This window comes from Lepidochelys kempii, chromosome 23, assembly GCF_965140285.1.
Source record: "Lepidochelys kempii isolate rLepKem1 chromosome 23, rLepKem1.hap1, whole genome shotgun sequence".
Taxonomy (NCBI): domain Eukaryota; kingdom Metazoa; phylum Chordata; order Testudines; family Cheloniidae; genus Lepidochelys; species Lepidochelys kempii.
In genome coordinates this window covers 18,325,999-18,353,629 of record NC_136402.1, presented here as the reverse complement: position 1 = coordinate 18,353,629, position 27,631 = coordinate 18,325,999, and the positions used below count along the sequence as shown (strand labels likewise).

At 55.8% G+C, this 27,631-nt stretch overlaps 1 protein-coding gene across 7 annotated transcripts; it reads left to right on the top strand.

Moving 5' to 3' along the window:
* The first annotated feature begins 229 nt into the window (after positions 1-229).
* On the top strand, positions 230-25,865 carry FAM120C (family with sequence similarity 120 member C). Of its 7 annotated transcripts, none has more exons than XM_073321515.2 (16): positions 230-1,400; positions 3,549-3,795; positions 6,193-6,275; positions 7,008-7,136; positions 7,524-7,626; positions 8,152-8,237; positions 8,490-8,803; positions 9,061-9,340; positions 9,461-9,632; positions 10,014-10,263; positions 10,490-10,604; positions 11,959-12,168; positions 12,521-12,722; positions 13,202-13,340; positions 19,366-19,423; positions 19,664-25,865. In XM_073321515.2, the coding sequence occupies exons 1-16, from the start codon at positions 411-413 to the stop codon at positions 19,901-19,903; spliced, it is 3,618 nt and encodes a 1,205-aa protein (XP_073177616.2). In that variant the 5' UTR covers positions 230-410; the 3' UTR covers positions 19,904-25,865. The 7 variants fall into 7 exon arrangements, with proteins under 7 accessions (XP_073177616.2, XP_073177615.2, XP_073177614.2 ...); XM_073321514.2 differs by having other exon boundaries at positions 8,134-8,237; XM_073321513.2 differs by having other exon boundaries at positions 6,193-6,314.
* The last annotated feature ends 1,766 nt before the right edge of the window (positions 25,866-27,631 follow it).

Here is a 27,631-nt window from a genome sequence, read left to right as displayed (position 1 = left end):
CGAGCTCTCCCGCGCCCTCCGTGGTAACGGGGCTCCCCTAGCGGAGATGACTACAACTCCCATGAGCCCGCGCGCAGGCGGCCCGGACAACATGGCGGGAGGGCGCCGCTCTTCCCGCAGGGCCTGCCGGAACTTGTAGTCCAGATCCCTCCCACTCGTCCATGGGTTCTAAGGGGCGCACCCCGAGGGAGTAAACTACAACTCCCGACGTGCCCCGCGGCCGGGCGGGGGAGGCGCTGGCAGGGAGGCGGAGAAGGAGAAGAAAGCTACAACATGGCGGCCACGGCCGCCCCAAAGCTCTGGGCGCTGTGAGGGGGGGGGGGCGGGGACGAGCCCAGGAGCCAGCCCCCGACGAGGGGAGGGGGGGTCCAGCCCCCCCTCGCCCTGACCCCTAAGTGGGGCCCACCGCGATGGGGGTCCAGGGCTTCCAGGAGTTCGTGGAGAAGCGCTGCCCGGGTGCTGTGGTGCCCGTCGACCTGCTCAAGCTGGCCCGGGCGGCGGGGGTCCGCGGGGGGCCCCCCTACTGCAGCCTGGCCGGCTACCTCCAGCCGTTGCCCGGGCCCTACCCGCTGCCTCTCGCGACCCACTCCCAGCATGCTCCGGGGCTGGCGTCGGTAGCTCATACCCAGCATGCTCCGGGGTTGGCAACGGTGGCGGCCCACTCCCAGCATGCTCCGGGGCTGGTGGCCCACTCCCAGCATGCTCCGGGGCTGGCGACGGTGGCGGCCCACTCCCAGCATGCTCTGGGGCTGGCGGCCCACTCCCAGCATGCTCCGGGGCTGGCGACGGTGGCGGCCCACTCCCAGCATGCTCCGGGGCTGGCGACGGTGGCGGCCCACTCCCAGCATGCTCCGGGGCTGGCGGCCCACTCCCAGCATGCTCCGGGGCTGGCGACGGTGGCAGCCCACTCCCAGCATGCTCCGGGGCTGGCGACGGTGGCGGCCCACTCCCAGCATGCTCCGGGGCTGGCGGCCCACTCCCAGCATGCTCCGGGGCTGGCGACGGTGGCGGCCCACTCCCAGCATGCTCCGGGGCTAACATCGGCCTGCCCGGCCCGGCTGCTGGTGGACGCGGACTCGGCCCTGCAGCGGCTGTATGGCGGCTACCAGACAGACTGGGTGTGCGGTGGCCAGTGGAACGCCATGGTGGGCTACCTGGCGGCCCTGTCCCAGGCCTGCCTCTACCAGGGTGGGCTGGAGCTGGCAGTCATCTTCAACGGCGGGCTGGGCAAGGAGCGGCTGCCCGAGTGGGGCCGCAAGGCCCAGGCCGAGCGGCAGACAGCCCAGCTGATCGCTGGCCACGTGGGCAACAAGGGCACACCGCCGCCCCGCGCCTGGTTCCTGCCCCCTGCCTGCCTGGGGCACTGTGTCCGCCTGGCCATGATCCGCTTCCGGGTCAAGGTAGGAGAGGGCGGCTGCGCACCTTCCCCCCATGTCTGTGCATCCAACACCTCTGCTTGGCGCCCTACGACTGTGCCTACTCACGCGTGCCCCTTGCCCTTCAACCTATGGCCCCTTCTGCCCTGCATGAGCCCCACTCCCTGCGGTTTGAGCCGTAACCCTAACTTCTCTGCTGCCTCCGTACTCCCTTCAGCCTCCTTCCCCTGCACTTTGTCGTTCTCTTTCGTCTCCTCTCCCAACCGGCTGGGCCACCTGGCTGTGTGATTGTTCCTCAGAGGTGGCTGCATCCCAGCACTGGGCAAGCCCTCCCTATGTGGGGTTGTGTGCAGCTGTTCCCCAGCTGCCACTGCACCTCAGTGTTGGGCAAGCCCTCTCTATGTGGCGTTATATGTGGCTTTTCCCCAGGTGCCCTGCCCCAGAGGTGGCTGCATCTCAGTGCTGGGTGACTCGTATTCATTGTGTCTGTTGGATTTCTCTCTCTCCATCATCAGCAGTGGTTCTTTTTTGACCTTTAATGTGGGCTCCTGGTACCCAAGTGCTGGATGTGGTAAAAACAGCTCGATAAGAAAGGGTACTTACAGGGCTAGCTGCATCGTCCGCCCTCGAGCTGTGGTGCCAGGGGAACACTCTGTGCCAGACAAAGTGGAGAAATAGGACGGGGGTCGTGGGGGAGAAGCAACTGAATGGGAGCTCCCGGTGCAAGGCCGGGGCTGAAAGGGCTAAGGCCCTCCTGGGAGGTATAAACCGGGGAATCTCGAGGTGGAGCAGAGAGGTGATTTCACCCTGGATTCAGCCCTGGTGCGACTGTTGCTGGGATCCCGTGTCCAGTTCTGGTGTCTGGAATTCAAGGAGGCTGTTGATCAGTTGAAGAGGGGCCGGAGAAGAGCCAGGAGAACGATTTAAAGGGTTAGAAAACGGGCCTGAGAGAGACACCAGGAGCTCGATCTATTGAAGTCCACAAAGGGGAGGTGAAGGGGTGACGTGATCCCAGTCTCTAAACACCTCTGGGGGGACCAAACATTTACTAATGGGCTCACCAGTCTAGTAGTGGAAGCTTGAACACAAGCTCGTGGCTGGAAATTGAAGCTAAACAAATCCTGCCTGGAAATCAGGTGTTGATTTTGAACAGGGAGGGGCCCATTTCCCGGGGGACGTGTGGATTCTCCATTGAACTCAAGGACGTACCATGGCCTGTGTGTAAAGCGGTGCCTGGGTTGGAGGGCATCTCTGGTTGACACGATATGGCCAGCGCCCTGGAGCAGCCCGCGTGTTGGCAGTGTGGGGCTGGGCAACCCTGCTTTAATTAAAAGGAGGGAAGGAGCAGCCAGCAGTAGGGTTGTGGAATCATGCCAGCATCGCAATCAAAGGGAGGTGGGGGACAAGCAAGTGACGGTGACGCTTCGAGGACAGGAAGCCGGAGCAGTTCTGGGTGGAGCTGCTTGTCCCATGCCCGAGTATAGCTCTGCCTCTGGATATGGGATGTGATCCACTCCCATGCCTCAGGGCTTCACCATCTGAGGTCAGGAAGGAAGGTTCCATCTCTCCCCAATGCAGAACTGTAGTTTTTCTGCCCTACTCGGAAGCATCAGAGATCGGCTGCAGCTAGAGGCGTCGTGGGCCAGCGAGCCAGACCCCTCTGTCTAGTTTCCTGGTGGTGGGGGGTTGGGCCCCCTGGTCCAGGGTCGCCCAATGTGGAGTTGGCCTGATTAGCTCTGCCCCTGCCCTGGCTGATGGCTGGTACTGAGTCCCTGAGCCCTCAGGCAGAACCATGGGTTGCGCTGACGGGGAGAGAGAAACCCAGCAAAGCCCTGCCGCCTTCCTCCGCTCATTCCTCCGAGCCCAGAGATGGCACCTGCCAGTTGCACCCCCCAGCGTGCTGCGGTGTTCCCTCCTTCCTTCCTTCCTTCCTCTGCAGGGGGCTCTGTCCCCCACTCCTTCCCCCATACAGGGTCCCCCCTTCCCTCTCTACAGCGGGTGGCCCTGTGTGTGCCCCATTCCCTCCTCCCCCTATACCAGGGCCCTCCATTTCTCCCTCCCCCATAGCAGGGCCCCTCATATCCCCATCTCTATGGCGGGAGGCTCTGTTTGGGCCCCATTCCTTCCCTTGTCTCACCACCACCGAGTGTGACGGTCTTCTCCCGCCCGCAGGTCTTCCAGAGCCTGGAGGACCATCACCTTGAGGTGGTGTCCTTCTTCCGGGAGCGTGGCTTCCACGGGCTGCTGGCCCACGACTCGGAGTTCGCCCTGGCCAGCCTGCCCTGCTACTTCAGCGCCCATGCCTTGAAGCTGAGCTGGAACGGCAAGAGCCTCACCACCAATCAGTTCCTCATGCACCAGGTGGCCAAGCAGCTGGGCCTGAAGGTCTCCAGCTTCCCCATCTTCGCCGCCCTGCTGGGTAGGGGCAGCCAGGCAAACAGCTGGGGCCTGTGTGGGGCAGGCACACAGAGCTGAGGGGGGGAGGGGGCAGCAGGGACCTCCCCCCCCGCAGGCTCAGCCCCTCCAGCCGGGGTCTGTATGTATGACACGCCCTGGGCTCAGCCCCTCTAGCTGGGGGACGGACACACAGGTCCCTCTGGGAGAGGGAGTCCGTGCCTGGGATCGAGGGGTCCGTGGCGCTGGCTAAGCCGCGCTCTGGGGAGTCTGGGAAGCAGCCCTGTTCCTCCTGCCTGGGGGAGCCACTCCCCACCCCACCACCATAGAGAGACGGCTCGAGCGACTGGCGGCGAGGGCAGTCTCTCTAGCCGGGTCTCTGTGGCGTGGGGGAGGTGCTCTGGGGTCGGGGAGCACACGAGGGGCTGGGGGACCGCTCTGGGCAGGGTCTTGGTGCTCTTTGGAGGACACCTGCTGGGGTGGGGGAGATTTGGGGACCTCTCTAGGCAGCATCTCTATGGTAAAGTACCACCCTCTAGGCAAGCACTCTGTGGTCAGTGAGCACGTGGGGGGGAATTGGGAACTACTCTCTAGGCAAGGCCTTTGCTGACCATTCTAGCCAGGAATTCTATGGTTGAAACATGTTGGGGGAGGAGGGGCTACTCTCTGGGCAGGGTCTCTATGGTCAGGGAGGACATGAGGGGCTGGGGACCACCCTAGTCAGGGTCTCTATGATCAGAATGGCAGCTTAGAGACTAACCAATTTATTTGAGCATAAGCTTTCGTGAGCTACAGCTCACTTCATTGGATGCATCCTGTGGAAAGTGTAGAAGATCTTTTTATACACACAAAGCATGAAAAAAATACCTCCTCCTACCCCACTCTCCTGCTGGTAATAGCTTATCTAAAGTGATCACTCTCCTTACAATGTGTATGATAATCAAGGTGGGCCATTTCCAGCACAAATCCAGGGTTTAACAAGAATGTTGGGGGGGAGGGGGGCTAGGAAAAAACAAGGGGAAATAGGTTACCTTGCATAATGACTTAGCCACTCCCAGTCTCTATTCAAGCCTAAATTAATTGTATCCAATTTGCAAATGAATTCCAATTCAACAGTCTCTCGCTGGAGTCTGGATTTGAAGTTTTTTTGTTGTAATATTGCAACAAAACCCCTCCAACGCATTATTAAGGATCTACAATCTATCCTGAAGGATGACCCAACACTCTCACAAATCTTGGGAGACAGGCCAGTCCTTGCCTACAGACAGCCCCCCAACCTGAAGCAAATACTCACCAGCAACCACATACCACACAACAGAACCACTAACCCAGGAACCTATCCTTGCAACAAAGCCCATTGCCAACTGTGCCCACATATCTATTCAGGGGACACCGTCACAGGGCCTAATAACATCAGCCACACGATCAGAGGCTCGTTCACCTGCACATCCACCAATGTGATATGTCATCGTGTGCCAGCAATGTCCCTCTGCCATGTACATTGGTCAAACTGGACAGTTTCTACAGAAAAGAATAAATGGACACAAATCAGATGTCAAGAATTATAACATTCATAAACCAGTCGGAGAACACTTCAATCTCTCTGGTCACGCGATTACAGACATGAAAGTTGCGATATTACAACAAAAAAACTTCAAATCCAGACTCCAGCGAGAGACTGTTGAATTGGAATTCATTTGCAAATTGGATACAATTAACTTAGGCTTAGATAGAGACTGGGAGTGGCTAAGTCATTATGCAAGGTAACCTGGTAACCTATTTCCCCTTGTTTTTTCCTGCCCCCCCCTCGCCCCCCCACAGACGTTTTTGTTAAACCCTGGATTTGTGCTGGAAATGGCCCACCTTGATTGTCATACACATTGTAAGAAGAGTGATCACTTTAGATAAGCTATTACCAGCAAGAGAGTGAGGTGGGGGGAGGTATTTTTTCATGCTTTGTGTGTATAAAAAGATCTTCTACACTTTCCACAGTAAGCATCTGATGAAGTGAGCTGTAGCTCACGAAAGCTCATGTTCAAATAAATTGGTTAGTCTCTAAGGTGCCACAAGTACTCCTTTTCTTTTTGCGAATACAGACTAACACGGCTGTTACTCTGAAACCTATGATCAGAATGGAGCTGTGCGGGGGTTGGAATTGCATGAAGAAAGGGGATCACTCAGAGGGGATCCCAAGAGAAAGAGGGGGTACATTTATGCAAATGACAGCGCCTAGTCATCTAATAGTCAAATCAGGGCTGCCTCATTTGCATAAAAGCTCCAGTTTTCTGGCCTTCTGGCCTGAATCCTCCTCCAATCAGAAGGGTCTGTGACAGCCTCCCCTTTTCTCTTTGGGGCGGGGTGGGGGCACCAAATCCTTTTGGGGTGCGGTAACCAGGGACTGTGTTATTCTTGCCTCCCCCAGGTAACCACATCCTCCCGGACGAGGACCTGGCTGCTTTCCACTGGAGCTTGCTGGGGCCAGACCACCCACTGGCATCGCTCAAGGTAGCCTCACGGCCGCTGGCTCCACCCCACAGCAGCCTGGTAGGGCTGGAACGAGCTTGGCCTTGTGGATAGGCATTGTGGGTTGGAGCAGAGGGGACTGAGCCAGGATTCCTGGACCTAGGAGGGGAGTGGGGTCTAATGGTTAGAGCAGAGGAGGCTGGGAGCCATTGTAGGGAAGAATCTCTGTAGTTAGGAAACACATAGTTAGGCTGTGGACTCTGGGCAGGTGTCTATGATCGGGGAGCACACAAGGGGCCTGGGGACTCTCTGGGCAGGTGTCTGTGATCGGGGAGCACACGAGGGGCCTGGGGACTCTCTGGGCAGGTGTCTGTGATCGGGGAGCACACGAGGGGCCTGGGGACTCTCTGGGCAGGTGTCTGTGATCGGGGAGCACACGAGGGGCCTGGGGACTCTCTGGGCAGGTGTCTGTGATCGGGGAGCACACGAGGGGGCTGGGGACTCTCTGGGCAGGTGTCTATGATCGGGGAGCACACGAGGGGGCTGGGGACTCTCTGGGCAGGTGTCTGTGATCGTGGAGCACGTGGGGGACTGTGGACTCTCTGGCCAGGTCTCTATGGTCGGGGAGCACATGGGGTGCTGGGGACTCTCTGGGCAGGCTTTCTGGTCTGTGGTTGGGGATCACATGGGGGGTGATGGAGGGTGGGGTTTCCAGCCCGGCTGCCCATGGGGTGCCAGATGCTGAGCACTGTCTGTGTCTCCCTCCGTGCCCAGGTCCGAGCCCACCAGCTGGTGTTGCCCCCCTGCGACGTGGTGATCAAGGCTGTCTCGGAGTATGTCAGCGCCATCAAAGACCCCTACAACCTGGATGGCGTGGGGAGAGATGTCTTCAAACACTCTCAGGTGAGCTGGGAGGGGCCTGGCTTGTTGACTGGAGCTGCTGATCTGGTCCCCTGGCGTGCCGTGAGACCCCTCTAACCGAGATCGGGGGGACCCTGGTGTGCCCTGGGCCGTGAGACCCCTCCAGCCAAGATCGGGGGCCCCTGGCGTGCCGTGAGACCACTCTGAGCAAGATCGGGGTCCCCGGCACACTGGCTTCTGCCCCATCTCTTTTGGGGTCTGACTCCCAAGCCCCACTGGGCTAACACTGCAGTCCTGTGTCGCTCTGTAGCGTCAGACGGGGCAGAGCAGCTCCTGCTTTTTGAGAGGGTGGGTTCGATTGCCGGGGTGGGGCTTAATGACACAGCCCCCAGTTCCCCAGCCAGTCTCCTGTCTGCTTTGCTCCCCCAGTCCAGGACGGAGGATAAGATCGAGCGCTTCAAGAAAGCCGTGAACTATTATTCGGTGACTGCCAAGATGCCACCGGCTCCTGTGGGCCCATCCTCGTTTGTACGTGAGTATCTGGCAGGGGCTGTTCCCCACAGCGCCCCCTGCTGGGAGAGGCTGGGGCTGGAGTAGCTGGGAGCCCCCCACACAGCCAGCACCCTGACCTGCTCTCCACAGCGCCTCCTGCTCTAACCACTAGCCCCCACTCCCCTGCCAGAACCAGGCAGAGAACCCAGGAGTGCTGGCTGCCCCCACTAACCGCTAGGCCCCACTCCCCTCCCAGAGCCAGGCAGAGAACCCAGGAGTCCTGGCCGCCCCCCGCTAACCCCCACTCCCCTCCCAGAGCGAGGCAGAGAACCCAGAAGTCCTGGCCGCCCCCCGCTAACCGCTAGGCCCCACTCCCCTCCCAGAGCCCGGCAGAGAACCCAGGAGTCCTGGCCGCCCCCCCCCCCCCCCGCTAACCCCCACTCCCCTCCCAGAGCGAGGCAGAGAACCCAGGAGTCCTGGCTGTCCCCGCTAACCACTAGGCCCCGCTCCCCTCCGCATGCTGAGCTGGTTTTGACGCCAATGCCAGCCCCGCTCTGTGTCTCAGTGCCAGGCTATGGATCCAACCACTTCGGAGGAGCAGCCCCTGCACAGCACAGCCCGGTGGGATCCCTCCCCATGGGGAAGCCGATGGTACGTTCCAGTCCGGGGTGGGGAATGGGACTGGGGTCTCTGGAGTCAGTGGGTTGAAGTGGGGGTGGGCCAGGCTGGGAGTCAGGACTCCTGGGTTCTCTCCCCCACTCTGGGAGGGGAGCGGGGTCTGGTGGTTCGAGCGAGGGGAGAGGGGGTTGGAGCCAGTATGCCTGGGTTCTCCTCACTCTATCAGGGGAGTGGGGTCTGCCACTTTTTGCTCACCTCTTTCTCTTTCTCTGGCTCCCTCCCCAGTTCCCCCACCACCTGGGGCCAAAGATGCAGTACCAGCCGCCGGCCCCTCCCTCCTCCTCCTCCTCCTCCTCGGCCGCCTCCTTCCCCCCGGGCCCCAGTGCCAGCCTCCTCTTCTCCCCACACCCGCTCGGAGACGTGCCCCCCTTTAACGAGGACCCCATCCTGAAGGGCGGCGAGTTCAACAGCTGGCCCAGCGCCTACGACGCCAAGTTCCCCCACCACCACCGGGGCCCCAAGCCCTCCCCTTCCTCCGGGCCAGCCTCCTCCCCCTCCTCCTCCTCCGATGGCGAAGAGCACAACGGGGGCAGTGCCAAGTGAGTGCGGGCTAGTGGTTAGAGCCAGGTCAGCAGGAGCCAGGACTCCTGGGTTCTCTCCCCAGCTCTGGGAGGGGAGTAGGGTCTAGGGGTTGTCTCAGGGGGGCTGGGATCCAGGACACCTGTGTTCTTTCCCTGGCTCTGGGAGGGGAGTGGGGTCTGGTGGTTAGAGCAGGGGGAGTGGGAAGCCAGGCTGGGTTGTCTTCCTGGCTCTGAGAGGGGCGTGACTCACCACCTTCCCCGTGTCTCCTCCCCAGCCACGTCTCCGAGGTGCTGCAGCCCAAGTCTGGCTGGGAGGGGCCCGGTGCCGAGAAGCTGAGCCGGGGCTGGGGGCAGGTGGGGGGCTCCGGCGACACCGACGGGCCCCTGGCTGGGCCTGAGCCCTCCATCCCCTCGCTGCTTTCCATGGCCACCCGCAACCACATGGACATAACCACCCCCCCGTTGCCCCCTGTCGCCCCTGAGGTCTTGCGGGTGGCTGAGCACCGGCACCGACGCGGCCTCATGTACCCCTCCATCTACCATGTTCTTACCAAGGTGAGCCTGGCACCAGGACTTCTGGGTTCTCCACCTGGCTCTGGGAGGGGAATGGGGGCTGGGGGTGCTGGGAGCCAGGACTCCTGAGTTCTCAGTCCCTCTCCTGACGTTCCGGTGTAGGGCGAGATCAAGCTCCCAGTGTGCATCGAGGATGAGTGTAATACTGAGTTGCCTCCAGCTGCCATCCTCTTCCGCGGCGCCCGCCAGCATATCTACGGGGTGCTGTTTGGCGTGGCTGAGAACCAGCGCCGGGTGGAGCGCCTGGCCATCCGCCGCCGCATCCCCACAGAAGGTAGGGGCCCCCGTGGCAGAGAGCTGTAGCCTCCGGACCCCTGGGTTCCATCCCCAGCTCTGAGAGAGGAGGGGTCTAGTGGTTAGAGCAGTGGGGGCTGGGAGCCAGGACTCCTGGGTTCTTTCCCCAGCTCTGAGAGGGGAGTGGAGTCTGGTGGTTGGCAGGGGGGACTGGGAACCAGGATTCCTGGGTTCTCTTCTTGGTGCTGGGAGGGGAGTGGGGTCTAGTGGGTTGGAGCAGGGAGCCAGGACTCCTGGGTTCTTTCCCCGGCTCTGAGAGGGGAGTGGGGTTCAGTGGTTGGGAGGGGCTGGGAGCCAGGACTCCTGGGTTCTCTCCCCAGCCAGGAGAACCTGAACCCTTCCCCCTCTCATTGCCTCTCAGTGCCGCCTGTGATCATCAAGGAGTGGGCGGCGTACAAGGGGAAGTCCCCGCAGACGCCAGAGCTGGTCTCGGCCCTGGCCTTCCGCGAGTGGACCTGCCCCAACCTGCGGAAGCTGTGGCTGGGGAAGGCGGTGGAGGACAAGAACCGGCGCATGAGGGCCTTCCTGGCCTGCCTGCGGGCCGACACGCCCGGCATGTTGAACCCCGCCAACGTACCCACGCACCTGCTGCTGATGTGCTGCGTGCTACGGTGAGCGGGGGCAGGGCGGGATGTGTGGGGTGACAAGCGACACAACCAGGCCCCCACTCTCACCACTAGACCCCACTCCCCTCCCAAAGCCAGGGAGAGAACCCAGGAGTCCTGGCTCCCAGCCCCCTTGCTCTAACCACCAGCCCCCCTTCCCTTAGCCAGGGCGAGCTGCTCCGTGTGGGCATGCCAGGCCTGGCCGGGTTCACGATCTCTCTTCCGTTTGCAGTTACATGATCCAGTGGCCCGGAGGGAGGATCCTTCATAGGCACGAGCTGGACGTGTTCCTGGCTCAGGCGGTTTCTTCTCAGCTCTACGAGCCGGATCATCTGCAGGAGCTGAAGGTAGGGGGCCGCCGCAACGTTCCACGGGGCACAAGCAGCCGTGTCTCCTCACTTCTCCAGCCTGGGGTGCATCGCACCCCGCTTCGCTGTGACAACAACTGCTCCTGGCCGGCCCACGCAGCCGCCTGCCTCGGCATCACTGCCTGCTGAGTTAAACCAATGCTCCGGCTGGTCCCTCACCGACTACTCCCAGCCCCATACCTTCCTCTGGACGGTGGGTCTCGTCCTGCCCTGTCTCTCCCGGACATTGCAGGCTCCTCAAAGGAAACTGACCTGCCTGGACCTCATTCTCTCCGGTGGAGGTTCCCAAACATGCTGGGATAGAGAAAAGAATCCAAGAAGCTGATTAACCCCAGGCAGAAAGATTTGAAGTGATGACAGGTGGGGAGACGTGAAAGTCACACTGGGTCCCAAAGAAAATAAAAGGAGAGAAGATACAAACTGGTACCTAACGTAACAAGCTAGGGGAACTTCAAAGCAAAAAGGTTTCTCTCCCTATAAGGAGCCCACTGGCTTGATCTTTCTGCCAGGACCCTGGCCCCAGTTCAGTGATGCTTCATTTGTCTTTCAAATGGGGCTGCTGCCGTGAGTAGAGATGAGGGACGAACATGATTTGGGGTCCTCTGTTTCCATTCGTATACCCCTCTCCCTTCCTTGAGGATTGTCTCTAGCTGGGGCGCAGGCGACAGCCAGTCTGTGGGCTGGGAAACCCCAGCCGTATCTTTGCCAATGTGTAAAGTTCTTGCTCGCACCCTTCTTCCCGCCAAAGATTGGCCTCTTACCCAGGTGATAGTCTGCTTTATTATGCTGTCACCTGGCTGGGCCGTTAGTGTGTCCCTTGTCTCTGAAGAACTGGTTTGTGCCTGCATGTCACGGTGATGTTATACAGTGGAGTCTCATAACTTGCCATACAACATCCATAGAACATACACATATTTTACCAGGACAATAATGTTCAGAAGATTATGAGTTGTCAAATGACACCTCGCAAGGCACGTTTTGTACACAATTTATCTTAGTCTGTAAAAGCGGTGAATATGGAGTACAGTTGGTGACAGCCAGCACTGGTGCTGTTTGGGAGAAAGGTGAATGGGAGCGGGGTGCAGGGTTAGTATAGGGAGTCTAGCAGCCAGGACTCCTGGTTTCTCTCTCTAGCTCTCACCGGAGAATATGCGGGAGTTATTCCTTTACTAGATTAAAAACTGCTGATCTGCTCTGTTCCCCAGCTGCCCACATCTCAACGCCGGGTGAGCCTCCCCATGCAGTGTTCTGTGTGGCTGTTCACCAGCTGCCCTGCCCCAGAAGTGGCTGCACTCCTTCCTAAGTTAAAGTGATGGGAATGGTTCCCTTGCAGATCGAGAAGCTGGATGCCCGGGGCGTGCAACTGGCAGCCCTTTTCATGAGTGGAGTAGATATGGCTCTGTTTGCCAATGACGCCTGTGGGCAGCCGGTGCCCTGGGAACACTGCTGCCCCTGGATCTACTTCGATGGCAAACTCTTCCAGAGCAAGCTCATCAAAGCCACCCGTGACAGGGCTCCCCTCATTGATCTGTGTGACGGACAGGTACGGGGCAGGACACCTGGGTTCTCTCCCTGCCTCTGGGATGGGGGGTGGGGTCTAGTGGGTTAGAGCGGAGGGCCTGGGAGCCAGAACTCCTGGATTCTATCCCCGGTTCAGGGAGAGGAGGGGAGGGAGGGTCTAGTGGGTTAGAGCGGTGGGGCTGGGAGCCAGGACTCCTGGGTTCTGTCCCTGTCTCTGCGGGGGGGAGTGGGGGAGGGGGTTTGAGAGGTTGCGCCTCTTGGTCTGGAAGTACCTGGATGTTCTGACATTGGGGCAGGCTGTGGGGGAGGGGCAGGAATGTGGGGGATGAAGTCAGCTGGATTCATCTCCCCGTGTCCCCAACTTTCCTCCCCAGACGGAGCAGGCGGCCAAAGTGGAGAGGATGAGACAGAGCATCCTGGAGGGCGTGAACTTCAACCGCCAGGCCCCGCCCCCTCTGCTCCCACCCCCTCCCTTTGTGCCTGCCATGGCTGCGCCCTTCTATTCGATGCCCCTCTACCCCCGCACCACGGGCTCTGCGCCGCTGCCGCCCCCAGGGAGGAGCAGAGGGTTCACAGGTGAGAGATTGTGAATCCCCTGAGCCGTCTCCCTGCCCCTTTGCTCTGTGGCCTCACTCATCGCAGGGAATTGGTGGCAACGGTGGGATCCCCAGGTGGCTGGATTGTGTGCCCTCTTGAAGGCAGGGGTAGGGGAGGCCTCTTTTCTCCCCCCTCCAGTTGTACATATGTGGAGTGCGGGGAGCTGGTGGGGTGCTCCAGAGCAGTGGGGCTGGGGGGCATCATCCTATTGAGATGCATCGGGGCAGATTCCCTCGGTCAGGGCTATTGGCTCAGGCTCTCTGAAGACTCAGGCAGGGATCGGCTATGCCAAGGGCAGTTCACACCTCTCCCAGTGACCGGCTCAGGCTCATGCGGACCCTGTTTCTGACCTGAAAGATGTTGTTCTGCTACTGTTCCATATCTGCTGGGGCCTGGACATGACCCTAGTGTCACCTGTCACTCATCTCTCCCCCCCCCCCCCGTCTCCGCTTCCCTAGGTCTCCACCCCATCCCGCCTCAGGGGGGCAAGCTGGAGATCGCCGGCATGGTCGTTGGCCAGTGGGCGGGCAGTAAGCCCTCGCGGGGGCGGGGCTCCTTTGGGATGCAGGTGGTGTCTGTCGGGGGGCCAGGCAAGGGGTAAGTATCACAGCACTGCTGAGGGGTGGGCTGGTGTTATGAATTACACCTGGGAGGACACGCACACAACTGCTGCGAATTACACCTGGGAGGACACGCACAGTTCGAATCTAGGCTGAGGCACATAAACAAAATCCACAACTGCAGAGTTCCCAAAAGACATTAAGTTTATTACGCTCGAGCGTGGTGCCCCCCTGCTAGCCAGGAGGGAACCCTGAATACAGATTATACAAAGGTTATATACTTTTTAGCAAAGCATGTTGCCCTCGTGCATCGGAAACCTTAGCCAATAAACAAACCCTTGTCTTATCTACCACCTATCCCTGCTTGGTGCATTCCTCGTGCTATACCAGTATGTTAATTACACAGCATGGTCCTAAAGCCATGCATCAGTAAATAGGATGGGAGGCCTCACATCAAGGCCAAGAGACAGGGAGTTAGAGACTGACAAAAACCAGATACTGGGAGTCAAGGCAGGCTGGAGACAAGGAGGATTTTCACAGGGATTCAGTATCTAAGGATCACTCCTCCTGGTGTATGATGTGCTGGCATTTAAACAATGCTGGGCCCCAAACCAAAATGGAGTCACATGTGCTAACTTTTCCTTAACAGTCCTCCCTTTCTTTTTGTAAGTCAGTAAGCTATATTGGGGCTGAGTAACCGCGCTGCAGGGTTAGCAACTGCCGACCGAACACACTGCAGCATTGTAGGCATACAAAAAATAACCCAAAAACAATAACAGTCAAAAAAAGTAAATACAAAATACGCCGTCCCCAAGTCCCCACATCCAGTAGCCATGAGGTGAGCCAGTCCCAGACCTCCTGGAATCCGGCTTTCGTAGTGTCGAGGCTGATGTGGTGGAATAGGCTGCCTGTTGCTTGAGGACGTGGATGTCAGTTTCCACCCTATGGTGCTGATTTACAAATACACAACAGCTTGAGTTGACCAGAGCACAAACCCTGCCCTGATTTGCAAGGAGATAATCCAGGGCTAGGCGGTTTTGCAATGTAGTTTGGGATAGCTGGGTGACTTCAATTTGAAGAGCATCTGCAGTAGCATTTGCCATTAGTTCCAAAGCAGCTGAAATGTTAACTATAGCTTTTTCCAGCTCACTTACTCCCAACCATGGCAGAAACCAACGCACAAAGGAGTGAAAGCCTTTGGGCTGTTGAGAAAGGGGGTTTAAAGGAATACTTCGTCAGTCCCGCCATACTAGATTGCGGATCTCTCTCCGGGTCAGGGTCTGGTGTACTGTCACGGTGGGTACTGTAGCCCCTAAGGTACATGGACCACACCATCCTGCTGGGAGAACCTTATAGGCTGTGTGATTACATAACCAATTCCAGCCAGACCCCTCGGGGACTGGCCACGGGGTTCTGGAGTAGGTAGAGGGGCCTCCCGCACCAGAGCTGATTTGGGTGGTGTCCTTGCACCCTACAAAATTCCCTATAAAAACTGTATTTTCTATGCCCTTACGTCGTGACACACATAAAGCATAATTACCCTGGGCCACCATATCAATAGACCATATTTGGATTGTAACATTCCAGTTAAATGTAGTGTTTGCCCATAGCTTAGCTTGGAGTGTTCAATTAAGGGGGATAGGTACCCCTACCAACGGGACCCCCTGACCTAAATATGTGGGGGTATGAATACAAATCCAACACTGCGTTCGATTTACACCCTGTTTGATAGCGCGGGTTAAATTCAAGAAGCTATTGCCCTCCCATCCTTGTACTGGACTTGGGAATAGGAAGAGGAACCCCCCAGGCAAACCATACCAATGTCGGCATCCTCCTTTATACCATACAAAAAACACTACGCCCAATGTAAGTCCAATAAACAGGAACACAAAGAGTCCTGGTGGGCTGTGAAGGTCCCAGTAGCTGGAAAGCTTAGTCCATGGGTTGGTCGTGGTGTTCATTCATGAAGTGGCTCGTCCAATGGCTTGTCAGGGTCAGGTGGGGGTCCCAGTGCCAACTTAACGTAGCTATGATGGAGCCAGGAACCTTTACCTGCAAAGGAGTGGTGGCAGATGGTGGGAGTAATGTTCGTGGCAGTAAGGCGTTTTTGGTATTTATACTTGCCTACCAGCACAGGTTCCAGCCTCTGGAATAAACCCACCCCACCACTTTACTTCACATTCCCAAGAATACATCCCGCAACTTCCTCCCTGCCAATGTACAATGCTCCGTCTTTGCCATCAAGGCCAATTCTCAGTGTCTTTTGCAGTCAGGAATCCTTGGATTTTGGTGGTTTTAGCAGAGCAGGCGTTTCTTCTTTTTTCTTGGAACAGTCATGCTTTTGCATTATACAGGGGCGAGGTTACTAGCACGTCACCCTGCCGTGCTTTGGTTTCTTTAGCAAATACTGAATGCAGGTTAGCTCTGTCAGTGGACAAGGGGAAGGTGACTAGCACTTCACCTTGTTTTTTTTCCTGTTGTCCAAAAGGAGGAAAGAAAAAAAACCCAGGAGGGACAGGCTGATCAGTAGTCGAAGTGAAGTCATCTCGAGGTGGAGGGGTCTTTTTGCAGTAAGAAGCATGGGTCCAAGCAGTCAGTCCTTGGCACTTCACAGTGGTGTTGGTAGTTAGCAGGACTTAATAAGGGCCTTTCCAGCATGGGGCCAGAGTAGTCTTTTGTTGATGGACCTTTATGTAGACCCAGTTACCTGGTTTTAACAAATGGCAGGTTTGCTCAGGATCCTTGGAGCAGGACTTCTTTCACCTGTAAATACAGAGACCTAACACATTTCATTAATGTCTGGCAGTGTGGTGCAGATCTCACAGCTGCTTGGGCACATTCAAGCCCCCCTCTTTCTTGGCTGTTAGCCAAATCCTAGCTGTGAGTAGTGTCCTTGGGCAGGCCAGTGTCTTATCTTTGGACCGAGCCTGCCAGCTACAGCGTTGAATTAGCTTGTCCTCCGTTTTATTTTTTTTTCCCCTTCTTGGCCTTTATTAACCTGCAAAGGAAACTTTCACTTTTTACTTATACACCTTTGTTTAAAAAGGAACACATGTACATTGCCCATTATACAGCACTTAATGTTATTGTTTAATGTATGCCACATACACCCTTTTAGGAAAATGACTTTATTACAGAGCTTTGGAGCAACAAGCCAGGACAAGCACACCCACTTTTGAGGAAGCCGCTTGGTACAACCTCTGGTGTCCAATAGCTTTCCTCCCTCCCCAGCCCTCCGGCTAGAAATGTGAGGTAGCCAGAAGGATTTCATGTATAATATGGGGAGTGGGTTAACCTTTCATGTCCTTGATTCCAAAGACTGTTGGTGTGCAAATTTTAACAACAATTTTTTTTAATTAAAAGATCTGGCCAATGAATTTTTTTTTTTTTACTTAAGCAAATGTATTAAACTTTAGTATATATTCAAAGTTGAATAAAACGAGTATCTGCATTTTGATTTAACCCTTCTATTTAGTTTTAAACTAAACTGTCCTATGAAAAATTAAACACAGCAATTCTGGCCACAAGACAAACACCACAAGACAGGACATAGAACACAGAACAGAATTCCTATTGTGCCAGTAAATTTATGAGATGTTGAATTGCTTTTCAGCTGGCATCAGTTTTCTCTGATTTTTTGAAAGACAAAAAAACCCACAGATCTACCCCTTTTGGGCAGTCAGTCATTGCTTAAAATATTTCCTTTTTATGCAAATACCCTTGTTAATTGCAGGCAAAACAGAGGAATTACCCATATTTTCTTGTATTTGTTTTATAGGCAGCCCAGGTTTCAGTGGCCTCTACCTTATTAGTTAGGTAATTTACATTAAAACAAATGCTTTCCGGCTTGCTTTTGGATCCACAGGTTAAAGATTCTTACTCTAAAAAAGGCACAATAAACTTTACCAGACTTTTGATTGCCTTTTACTTTTAACTCCTGCTGTCAAACACACAGCGACCTGAAAAGGAAGACACCACCTATTGTAGCCCCTTGGAGCCTAATAAGATATTTAATTAAGTAGCACTGTATAATTGCATTTCTTTGGAAAAGGGCCCATTTTTTTCCAAAATGGCTGCAAAGAAACCAAGAATTCTTTTTCTTTCCAGTATTTCACAAAGTTCAACTGCTTAATTCTTTCCAGCAACTAAAGAGTTAACTTCTTACTTTCCTTTCTTAAATCACTTGCTTATTTCCCCAAACGACACCCAATTAACTTAGATTTTACCATTTCAAGTATTATTCTGGGATTTACGTTTTCCATTCCTGTAATTATTTACTCCTCTTTTTTCACTATGACCTCCAAGTTTCCAACCTGTTTTCCAATCTCTTTATCTGTTGCCTGCCCGCTTGGGCCGATCCTGTTTTTTTTTCTCTGAACTGTCCCTTCCATGAGCACCAGCTTTGTTTCACTACCATATTAACAAGGAGGGTAGGCTTCTTAACTAGCCCCCAGCACTCCTGGTCTCTTTTCTTAAATATTTTCACTTACAAGGGCTACCCGAGTCCTACCCCCATGAGGCTTGTCACCTGAACAGAAAGCACGGCTAATTGGCAAGCAAGGAGGTGACGGGCATAAGTCAGAAAGCCAAGGGTAAGCTGGAGGAGGGGCAGAAGCAGGCATAGCACAGAGCGGGGTTGGAGACCCCTGAGATGAATAAGAAAAGGAGGAGGAAAGAGGACGTCCTTTCGCATGTGCATAAGCCCAGTTGTCCCATACATACCAATAATCCATCTGGGCTGGAGCTTTGTTTTCCAGCCTTTTCCTAAGTGCTGTTAATTTTTCCCCAGCAAAGGAACCATCTGGTGGCCAGTCAAAAGGTGTTTGAGTTGTTAGTGCTGGCCACTCAATCTTGCACAAGATTACAGCTTTTTTTTTACCTAACCCTTTGGTGCCAGAAATATTCCCCCAATTCTCGAGAATTTCAGCCAAAGGGGTCCCCTTACTTACACTCTGCCCAGAACCCATAATGGGCTACCAAAAGGACACCAAATGTGCCACCTTATCGCCTAAGCGACGGCTCACACACCCCCTCCTCGGAGTTCTCAAAGGTGAACTCACCCTGTGCCGCCTGGAGCTGTCCGAGAGGAGGAATGTAGTCTTGCTTGTTGGGGCGAGCCTGGAGTCCCTTCGTGGTCGCCAAAACTGTTACGAATTACACCTGGTAGGACACGCACACCAATGCTGCGAATTACACCTGGTAGGACATGCACAGTTCGAATCTAGGCTGAGGCACATAAACAAAGTCCACAACTGCAGAGTTCTCAAAAGACACTAAGTTTATTATGCTCGAGCGTGGTGCCCCCCTGCTAGCCAGGAGGGGACCCTGAATACAGATTATACAAAGGTTATATACTTTTTAGCAAAGCATGTTGCCCTCGTGCATCGGAAACCTTAGCCAATAAACAAACCCTTGTCTTATCTACCACCTATCCCTGCTTGGTGCATTCCTCGTGCTATACCAGTATGTTAATTACACAGCATGGTCCTAAAGCCATGCATCAGTAAATAGGATGGGAGGCCTCACATCAAGGCCAAGAGACAGGGAGTTAGAGACTGACAAAAACCAGATACTGGGAGTCAAGGCGGGCTGGAGACAAGGAGGATTTTCACAGGGATTCAGTATCTAAGGATCACTCCTCCTGGTGTGTGATGTGCTGGCATTTAAACAATGGTGGGCCCCAAACCAAAATGGAGTCACATGTGCTAACTTTTCCTTAACACTGGAGAGAGGTTTCGCTGGCTGGGCCAGCATCTTCTCCTTGGGTCATCTCGGCACTGGGCGAGTCATTTGTGTGTGGCGTTCTGTGCAGCTGTTCGCCAGCCACCCCGCCCCAGAGACGGCTGCATCTCCACATTGGGCGAACCATCCCTGTTCTCATGAATTATGCTTAGTATTATTTGTAATTATTAGAACTATTAATGACCATTGTTGTTCATCCTCGTTAACGTCACCATGGTTATTAGGCTTGTTACTTAATTACTCTTATTACGGGGGTGTCAGTGTAACAACCCTGCTGCTAGCTCATCGGTATTATTGTTCTCTGCCCTGTTCCACCCCAGACGCAGTCGAGACGGGTCTGGAAAAATCCCTAAAGGAAACAAGAAACTGAGCAAGCAGGTACATGTTTCTGATTTTCCCTCAGCCCCACTGGTCTGGACCCTCCCCCCAACCAAGGAGAGACCCCAGCCCTTCTCCGTGCCCCCCATCCCCCCACAGCTGGGTTGCTGTCCCCATGCAGTGTTGTGTGCGGCCGTTCCCCAGCTGCCCTGCCCCAGAGCTGGCTGCATCTCAGCACCGGGCATACTGGGATGGGATTCCAGCGGGTGTCCGATTATGTTGCACTTCTCTTCTCCACAGGGCTCATTGGAGGGAGCAGCCAAAGCAGCGGAGTTGCAGAGCGGGCAGTCCCCGTCGCAGGTGAACGGGGAGGAGGATTCGGGGGGCGGTCCCTGCCCCCCAGCCCCATCACAATGTGCCTTAGCCAGAGACGCTGATCCCTGCAATGCCGAGGGCCAGTACTGCGGGCGGCTGGCCCAAGAGGTGGATTGCGGCCCTGACACCAAGCTGCCCCTCCCAGCTCTGCAGAAGGAAGAGTGATGGGGACCTGATTCGGGGATGGGTGGGGCTTTCCGGGGGGGCGGGAGCGGGGCCCGGAGTGTGAAAGCCTCAGGGTACCATGAGGACAGTGGGGTTGGAAAGGCAGCACCCCCGTGCATTGTGGGGGATCGTCCCCTAATTAGAGGGATGATCTCCTACAGCGCCCCAGTGCATTGTGGGAGGATGTGTACCTGTTTCGCTACCCCCGCCCCCTCCTGGCACTGACCCCCCCCATCAGGTCTGCAACATGGCGTATTTTATTATTTTTTTATTTTAATATTTGTGGGGTGGGGAGCTGACGGTTTTTAGGGTTTTTAACGTGTTATACATAGCCCCTGCCCCGGCTCTTGCAGCAGGGGGCAGGGAGAAATGCTGTTAAATAAAGGGGGAGCCGTTAAAAGGAAGCCAGCCAGGATGAATCAAAGCGAGGGGGGAGGGGTGACATTTGGGGGCTCAACCCAGGCTGCTAAGGGGTCGTGGCGCCCCCTGCCCTGCAACACGGTGTGCCCCATATGCCCCGGCACCTGCAGGCAGCTGAGGAGCGCACCAGTCATGCCCCTCGCTGCTCTGGGGGGAGCCCCAAAATGTCACCGGGGGGTGGGGAGGCGGATTTCCCCAATATTTGGTGGGTGCAGACGCCCCCAGCCCATGTTCGTTTTGGGCGGCGCAGAGGTTCATACGTTACCCTGGGGGCGAGTTCGGGGCAGACGTGGTGACGGCGGAAATCTGCCTGGGCTTTGTACAGAAAGAAGAGAGATTATATTTACAGAGACAGATTCTATATAGAAACTACGTATCTCAGGGGGAAAGGGGGAATTCCCTTGTCCCCAGCCGCAGCTCCAGAGCTGTCCACGTCGGACCCAGGGAGGCAGGGGCAGTCGGGGGTCCCTCCAAAACCAGACAGGTCCCCCTTTGCTTCCGCAGAGTCCCCCATCCTGGCTGCAGTTCCCAGCAGGGCTGATCAATGGAGGGTGGAGGAGGGGTTCAGGTTGGTGACCCATGGGGAGGGGTGGGCAGGGATATTGAGGCTGGGGGCTATTAGGGTTTCTGTCCCATGGGAGGGGAGTGCAGGGACTTGGAGGCTCACTGACCGGGGATGTATTGGTGCAGAGGGGGGACCCCTTTAAAGACCCATTAAAATCTGGACCATACAGGGTGGAAAATTTGAAGGTTTTGTGGACTATCCTACCCCCTGCCCCGACTCTAACTTCAGGCGGGGGGCTGGTGGTGAATTCCTATCCTGGCCCCCCAGACGTGTATAAAAACTGGGCAATGCGACTCCACACTTGACCAATCCACGCCCCTGTCGGCACGGGAAGGCTTGAATTCCCCTGTGCTGCGCGTGGCTCGGTGTGGTCCTGCATCCTTCGTTTTCTGAGCACGTCACTTCCCTGGTAGCCCTGGCTGCCGGGCAGAGACGGCCAGGCCGTGGGTATTTGGGGAACAGGGAGGGGTTGGGAAAGAGCCCAGATCTCGATAAAACTTATTTTCCCCTCCCCTCGGGGTTGGGGGGATGGGAGGAAATCTGAACACCCCGTTGTTTGATCGGGGCACTGAACCCTTTTAACCTGACTGATACGCCAGCAAAGACTCCGGAAAACTATCTCCGGACTCTGATTACTTGAGCTTTCGAACTGAGGCCAATTCAGAATCCCAACGCTCAGAAGACGCCTGCCCACCTGAGGCAGCTCATCGGCAGAGCGATCTTCGACGCGCGCCACCACTTGGAGCCGTCACTCTGTAGTTTTTTTTATAACTTTAACCGTGTTTCAAAGTCAGACCTCAGATCAGGCCTCTCTGAATGTCTGGAGACAATCGGCCGTGTCTGCGAATCACGAAGGAGTTAATCTGAAGCATTTGGGGTTGGGAATCTTCAGGGCAGACGCCTGGAGTTGCAATCACTTTTATTGCTGGAATAACCCCCCTTTTTTGGGGGAGGGGAGAGATATGATTTGAAGGACACTCGGCATTTTACAGAACTTATCCCAATTCAGTGCAGCCATTTTTTCTCCTCTGAAATCCGGAAAACGAAACCCTAAATCACAGCCTCCCAAACGGCCTCTGCTAAACTCCCAGGGGGAAATTCTGAATCGCATCTGCCAGTCATTGGGGCTTTGGAAGATTTGTAGTGTTTGCCATCCCAGAGATTTTAAACACGGAGACGCTTTGGGGTGCGGAGTAGAGCTGTGGAAATGATTTGAGAGGCGTAAGCAGCCCACCGTGTTCGGAAGGTCTAGAGGGGACTGTATTCTGCTGGAGAATCTTTGGCAGTCACTGTGCTACAGGGCTCTTCTTTACTCTGGTGGGGAGAGGCTGACTGAAAAGCAAGAGGCAGGAGGCTGAAGGCAGACCAATACAAATTGAAAATAAGGGACCAATTCTTACCCGTCAAGGTAATGAACAGCTGGGCCGAACTCCCAATGGAAGTGGCGCGTTCTCCAGCTCTTGGGGTCTTGCCGTCCAGGCGAGATTAAGTGACATAAACTAAGCTGAAAACACAGAGATAAGCATCCTGCCTGGCAGGGATGAAGCAGTCTTGACTAGATCGGCGGAGAGTCACCTTTTAGATTTACACTGGAAATAAAATTAGGGCAAATCTGAACCTCGGATGGGGATTTGAACTGATCCGAGTTGGGGCTGCTGGCTTGGTTGGCTTTGCAAAAGCCCCTTTCTTGGCACCATTCGGTGGAATCACTGATTCCCCGCACTGGAAATCGCTTGTTCCCTTTGGAAAACCATGGTCAGTTTCTTCGCCTTTTCTGGATCTGCTTTGGGGGCTCAGTTCCCACCCACGCTGCCTTTCCTGATGTTGTGAAGTGCCCTGCAAAGCTGACCGGAGGTAAGAAGTTCCCCTTCTTTCACCGTTGGCGTTCAAGAGGCCTCGACTGCCCCACCTAGCAAGGCACTGTTCAGCTTAGCTTGTCGAAGAACAGCTGAGGAGATGATTTGGGAATCCTGTTGTTGGAGGTTTTTAGGGACAGGTCAGACAAACCCCTGTCAGGGATGGTCTAGGTTTATTTGGTCCTGCCTCTGTGCCGAGAGCTGGACTGGACTACCTCTTGAGGTCCCTTCCGGCCCATGGAGTCATCCTTGCTCCTGGCCTGGAACACCCTGTGTTTCCATGTCCAAGGCCGGAACTCGAGTCTTGTGCAGTGCAGGGCGTTCGGTTTCGCTGAGCCCGAAGATGGCGGTTGGCCTAAAGGAGACTGAGCAGGTGTGAGGGGCTGCAGGGAATCCATTTAGGTGAGACGTGCCCAGATGATGCCAGCAGGCCCAGGCTGCAGTGGAAGATGAAACTTCCCCATTGCCAATCTGTCGATGCTCTGCGCAGCAGCTCCAAGCACCTTATCCAGGGTCCCGTCTCCAGCCGGGACTGGTCCCAGCTGCTTCAGAGAAGGTGGAAAAGCCCCAGACAAACCCATCAAAGCCCAGAGTCATGTGTGTGGGAAATTCCTGTTGGCTGAAGTGTGCGCTTGGCTTGCTGCGGGCGTCGTGTCTGGCAGCCCAGGGCAGTGGAAACCAGTGGACAAAGGCAGGAGGAGAGGTATTTCCTCCCAGTTTCAGCCCCCCAGTGAGCGGTGGAATTGAGAGGACGCACCTCTCTCTCTCTCAGCTGTCAGGCTGGCTGCAGGAGTGACTGGTGAAAGTTGCTGGCCTCGTGTGTCGGAGCTCGGCTCGGCTGGTCGTTCATAAGAGCCTGGGGTATGTTGGAGGCTTTGGGATTGTGCTGCTAAATTTCTCCATGGGTTTTTTTCTGTATCTAGGTGAAACATTTTATGACTAGCATGGAGCCCGTTTCCTCTGCTGGTGTCAATTGGGGATTCCCACAGCTGGGGGCCTGGCCCCATTGACCCAGCGGAGCTATGGCCCATTGATCCCAACTGGGGGTCTGGCCCCATTGACTCCATGGAGCGATGGATGATGGACCCCAGCTGGGGGTCTGGCCTCACTTACTGCAGTGGAGTTACACTCGTGTACCCCAGGTGCGGGTCTGGCCCATTACAGCTCTTTGTGTATTTAATCTGGGCAGCTTTTTCCCTTGTGAGCCGGAGAGGAGTGCGTGGGTTGGACCCTTGGCTTGGCCCCAGTCAGCAGCATCTGAATTAACCCTTCTGCTCCCGGATTACGGCTTTCAACTCTGATCCAGCGAAGCCCCATGGACGAAGCCCACACCGAAGTGGAGTTTTCGGTTTCTTTTTCTTGCTGACTTGAAGCTTTAAAAGAGAACAAAAACCACAAAGAAGTTTGAACCAACCCACCTGCAGTTCTCTTGACTTTTAAGACAGCCAGCTTGCCATGGGCCAGGGTGTGGCTACTGATTTCCTACCTTTGGCCACTAAATCAACCGGCTGATGGTGTAAACTGGCCACTCCGACATTATTCTCCCACTCCTTGTCTGTGTGACTTGTGTTAACTCTCCCGTGGATGTCTCAGTTTTCTCTCTGTGTCCCCTGTTGTGTGTCAGAAACTGGCCCCCGACCACTTTCTCTCGAATTTTCATTCGACCCCCACCCAGGAGAGAGAATTTTCTCACAAATGAGACAAAACCCGTCCTCGGGAATTGTTTGTGGCCGGCTGGGGGAAATTGCTCAGACCATGGGCTGGAATTGAGCCAGGCCAGCCTGGAGGCGAATATAAAGTCTGACGGCACAGCTCCAGCCCCAGCGTCTGAGACTCTGTGCTCAGATTAGCTGGCCTTTCAGCTCTCGCCGCTGCCCCAGCCGCACGAGAGAAGCAACTGGGCAACAAGCGACCCTGGTTTTTCGGTTTTAATCTAGTTAGCGGAATTCAGTAGAGCCAGGTCTGGGCACTAGCTGTTTCCTGATCTGTATTTCTAACTAGGCCTGGTCCCCTTTCTGTTCCCCCGGCCTCCCTGTCTCATGGCATCTTTCTCCCGTTGATTTCTTTTGCTGTTGATTTAATTTAACTTTTTAAAATCAAACCCCATTGCCCTGCCTGCAGGGTAGAAAATCCTTTGGGTTTATACTGCTATTTACGGTTAAGGGTTTTTTTAAATAATTTGTGTTGATGTTAAGAACGTTCCCTCCTCCCCTTTTGAAATAAAATTATTTCAATCTATCCATCTCCATATAATCTATCTATCTAATACACTTTCTATCTGTCTGTCTCCTCACCTGGGGCATACACCTTTTTGACGATAGCCATAGCCCTTGTATGTTGCTACAAGCTTTTCTGGATAGAAACTAATGACTAGTGAGACTTTTTTTAAATCAAACCTCAGAGGTCTCAATTGTATTTTTTTGGTTCTTAAATTGTAAACCAGCGGACTTTCCTTTCCACACTTTGCGCCCCCCCCCCATCCTTCAAATAACTCTGAAGCTTCCGGTTTTTGTAACTGTATCTATCCATATATTTTTCTCTCCCCAACTTTTAAAATGCTTTTAGCATAAGAACCTAGGTTTGGGGTTTGTTTGGTTTTTTTTTTTGTTTAAACCTAAAAGTATCTTTCACTGAAATGAGCCGTTGGGTTATTTTCTTCCTTGCGATTTTGTCAATTTACAGTTGTGTGTTATATTTACGAGGGGAAAAAAAGCCAAGTAAGAAATTTCATGGTTTTTGTTGTTAATCTTATCATTTAAATTCTCCCCCACCCCTGTTTTTTTTTAAAGCTACTGACACGTTTATTAGTGGATGGATAAATGTTACCTCTACTTCCCTTGCACCTCAGCCCTATGACTGTAAAAACCCTGTTGTCCTGCTAGCCCCAGATCCCACGACTTGCTCCCTAGTTTATCCATGTAAGTTGGGACGGGTCCCGCTTCGGCAGGAAAAGTGGCAGTGGTGGGGACGCGTGGGAAGGCTGCGTGGCGGAGGTGAAGCCGGCGGGGAGGATGTCTTTGGGAACGTGGTTCGCTTGGGTGGATCTGGGCGCGTGGTATGGTCAGCTGCGACCGTGGAGAGAGACTTACAGTACTTAATAAAAGTCTATTCTTTTAGTAAACCGCAGCTGAGCTGGATTGTTCTTCTGAGCGGCCGCTGAAGGCAGGGGGCTGGGAGCCAGGACTCCTGGGTTCTCTCCCCTGCTCAGGGAGGGCAGTGGGGTCTAGTGGTTAGAGCAGGGGAGGGGCTGGGAGCCAGGACTCCTGGGTTCTCTCCCCTGCTCAGGGAGGGCAGTGGGGTCTAGTGGTTAGAGCAGGGGAGGGGCTGGGAGCCAGGACTCCTGGGTTCTCTCCCCGGCTCTGGGAGGGCAGTGGGTCTAGTGGGTTAGAGCAGGGGAGGGGCTGGGAGCCAGGACTCCTGGGTTCTCTCTCCGGCTCTGGGAGGGCAGTGGGTCTGGTGGGTTAGAGCAGGGGGCCTGGGAGCCAGGACTCCTGGGTTCTCTCCCCGGCTCTGGGAGGGCAGTGGGTCTAGTGGGTTAGAGCTGGGGAGGGGCTGGGAGCCAGGACTCCTGGGTTCTCTCCCTGGCTCTGGGAGGGCAGTGGGGTCTAGTGGTTAGAGCAGGGGAGGGGCTGGGAGTCAGGACTCCTGGGTTCTCTCCCCGGCTCTGGGAGGGCAGTGGGTCTAGTGGTTAGAGCAGGGGAGGGGCTGGGAGCCAGGACTCCTGGGTTCTCTCCCTGGCTCTGGGAGGGCAGTGGGGTCTAGTGGTTAGAGCAGGGGAGGGGCTGGGAGCCAGGACTCCTGGGTTCTCTCCCCTGCTCAGGGAGGGCAGTGGGGTCTAGTGGGTTAGAGCAGGGGAGGGGCTGGGAGCCAGGACTCCTGGGTTCTCTCCCCGGCTCTGGGAGGGCAGTGGGTCTGGTGGGTTAGAGCAGGGGAGGGGCTGGGAGCCAGGACTCCTGGGTTCTCTCCCCGGCTCTGGGAGGGCAGTGGGGTCTAGTGGGTTAGAGCAGGGGAGGGGCTGGGAGCCAGGACTCCTGGGTTCTCTCCCCGGCTCTGGGAGGGCAGTGGGTCTGGTGGGTTAGAGCAGGGGAGGGGCTGGGAGCCAGGACTCCTGGGTTCTCTCCCCGGCTCTGGGAGGGCAGTGGGTCTAGTGGGTTAGACCGGGGGTGGGCTAGGACCCAGGACTCCTGGGTTCTCTGGGTGTGACACAAGTGGCCACATGCCACACTCAAGATGGCGACCAGGGCCCACACCTGAGGGTGTGTGGACTGGTGCCACTCCCAAGACGGCGACGACAGCTGCTGGCGTCAGGGCGGCCAGTCCCCCGCTGGGGGCCGGGTCGGACCGAGCCCTGAACCCCCGCGAGCTCACACTTGCCCTAAGTCGGGGCCTGAATGTGCTCTTGCCACTCCCAAGATGGCGTTTTCGTCCTGTTCCCTTCCCAACATGGCCACTTAGCCAGGAACGCTGCCACTTCCAAGATGGCGGCCATGGTCGAATTGTTGGCCAGTCCCAACATGGCTCAGTCTGAAGGCCACTCTCAAGATGGCCAATGTGTCCTGCTGCGTCAGGCCTGCCACTCCGAGGATGGCCGCCGCTCCCTGGCCCGTGAGCGGTGTCACACTCAAGATGGCTGATGGGCCCAGCCGTTTCCCGGGCCAACATGGCTTCCGCACCCAGCCAGGCCACTCCCAAGATGGCCGCGTCGCCCGGCCGTGGCCTGGGCCGCTCCCAAGATGGCGCCGGGGCCCCTCCCCGTGTTTTGAATAAACTTTATTGGGAGGCCGGAGCCGGAGCAGGATCCTGGGGCCTGGCCAGGCCGAGGGGGACCGGACCGGGCCTGGAGAGACCCCCCGCGGGGCCTGGGCGCGGGAGGCGGGGAGACCCCCG

Excerpts from the sequence above, each read along its gene's own strand:
- FAM120C (XM_073321512.2), top strand. The coding sequence starts at position 411 with ATGGGGGTCCAGGGCTTCCAGGAGTTCGTGGAGAAGCGCTGCCCGGGT. Across the intron at positions 3,796-6,192 it reads CATCTTCGCCGCCCTGCTGG|GTAACCACATCCTCCCGGAC; the intron begins GTAGGGGCAGCC and ends TGCCTCCCCCAG. Across the intron at positions 8,238-8,489 it reads TCCCCATGGGGAAGCCGATG|TTCCCCCACCACCTGGGGCC; the intron begins GTACGTTCCAGT and ends CTCCCTCCCCAG.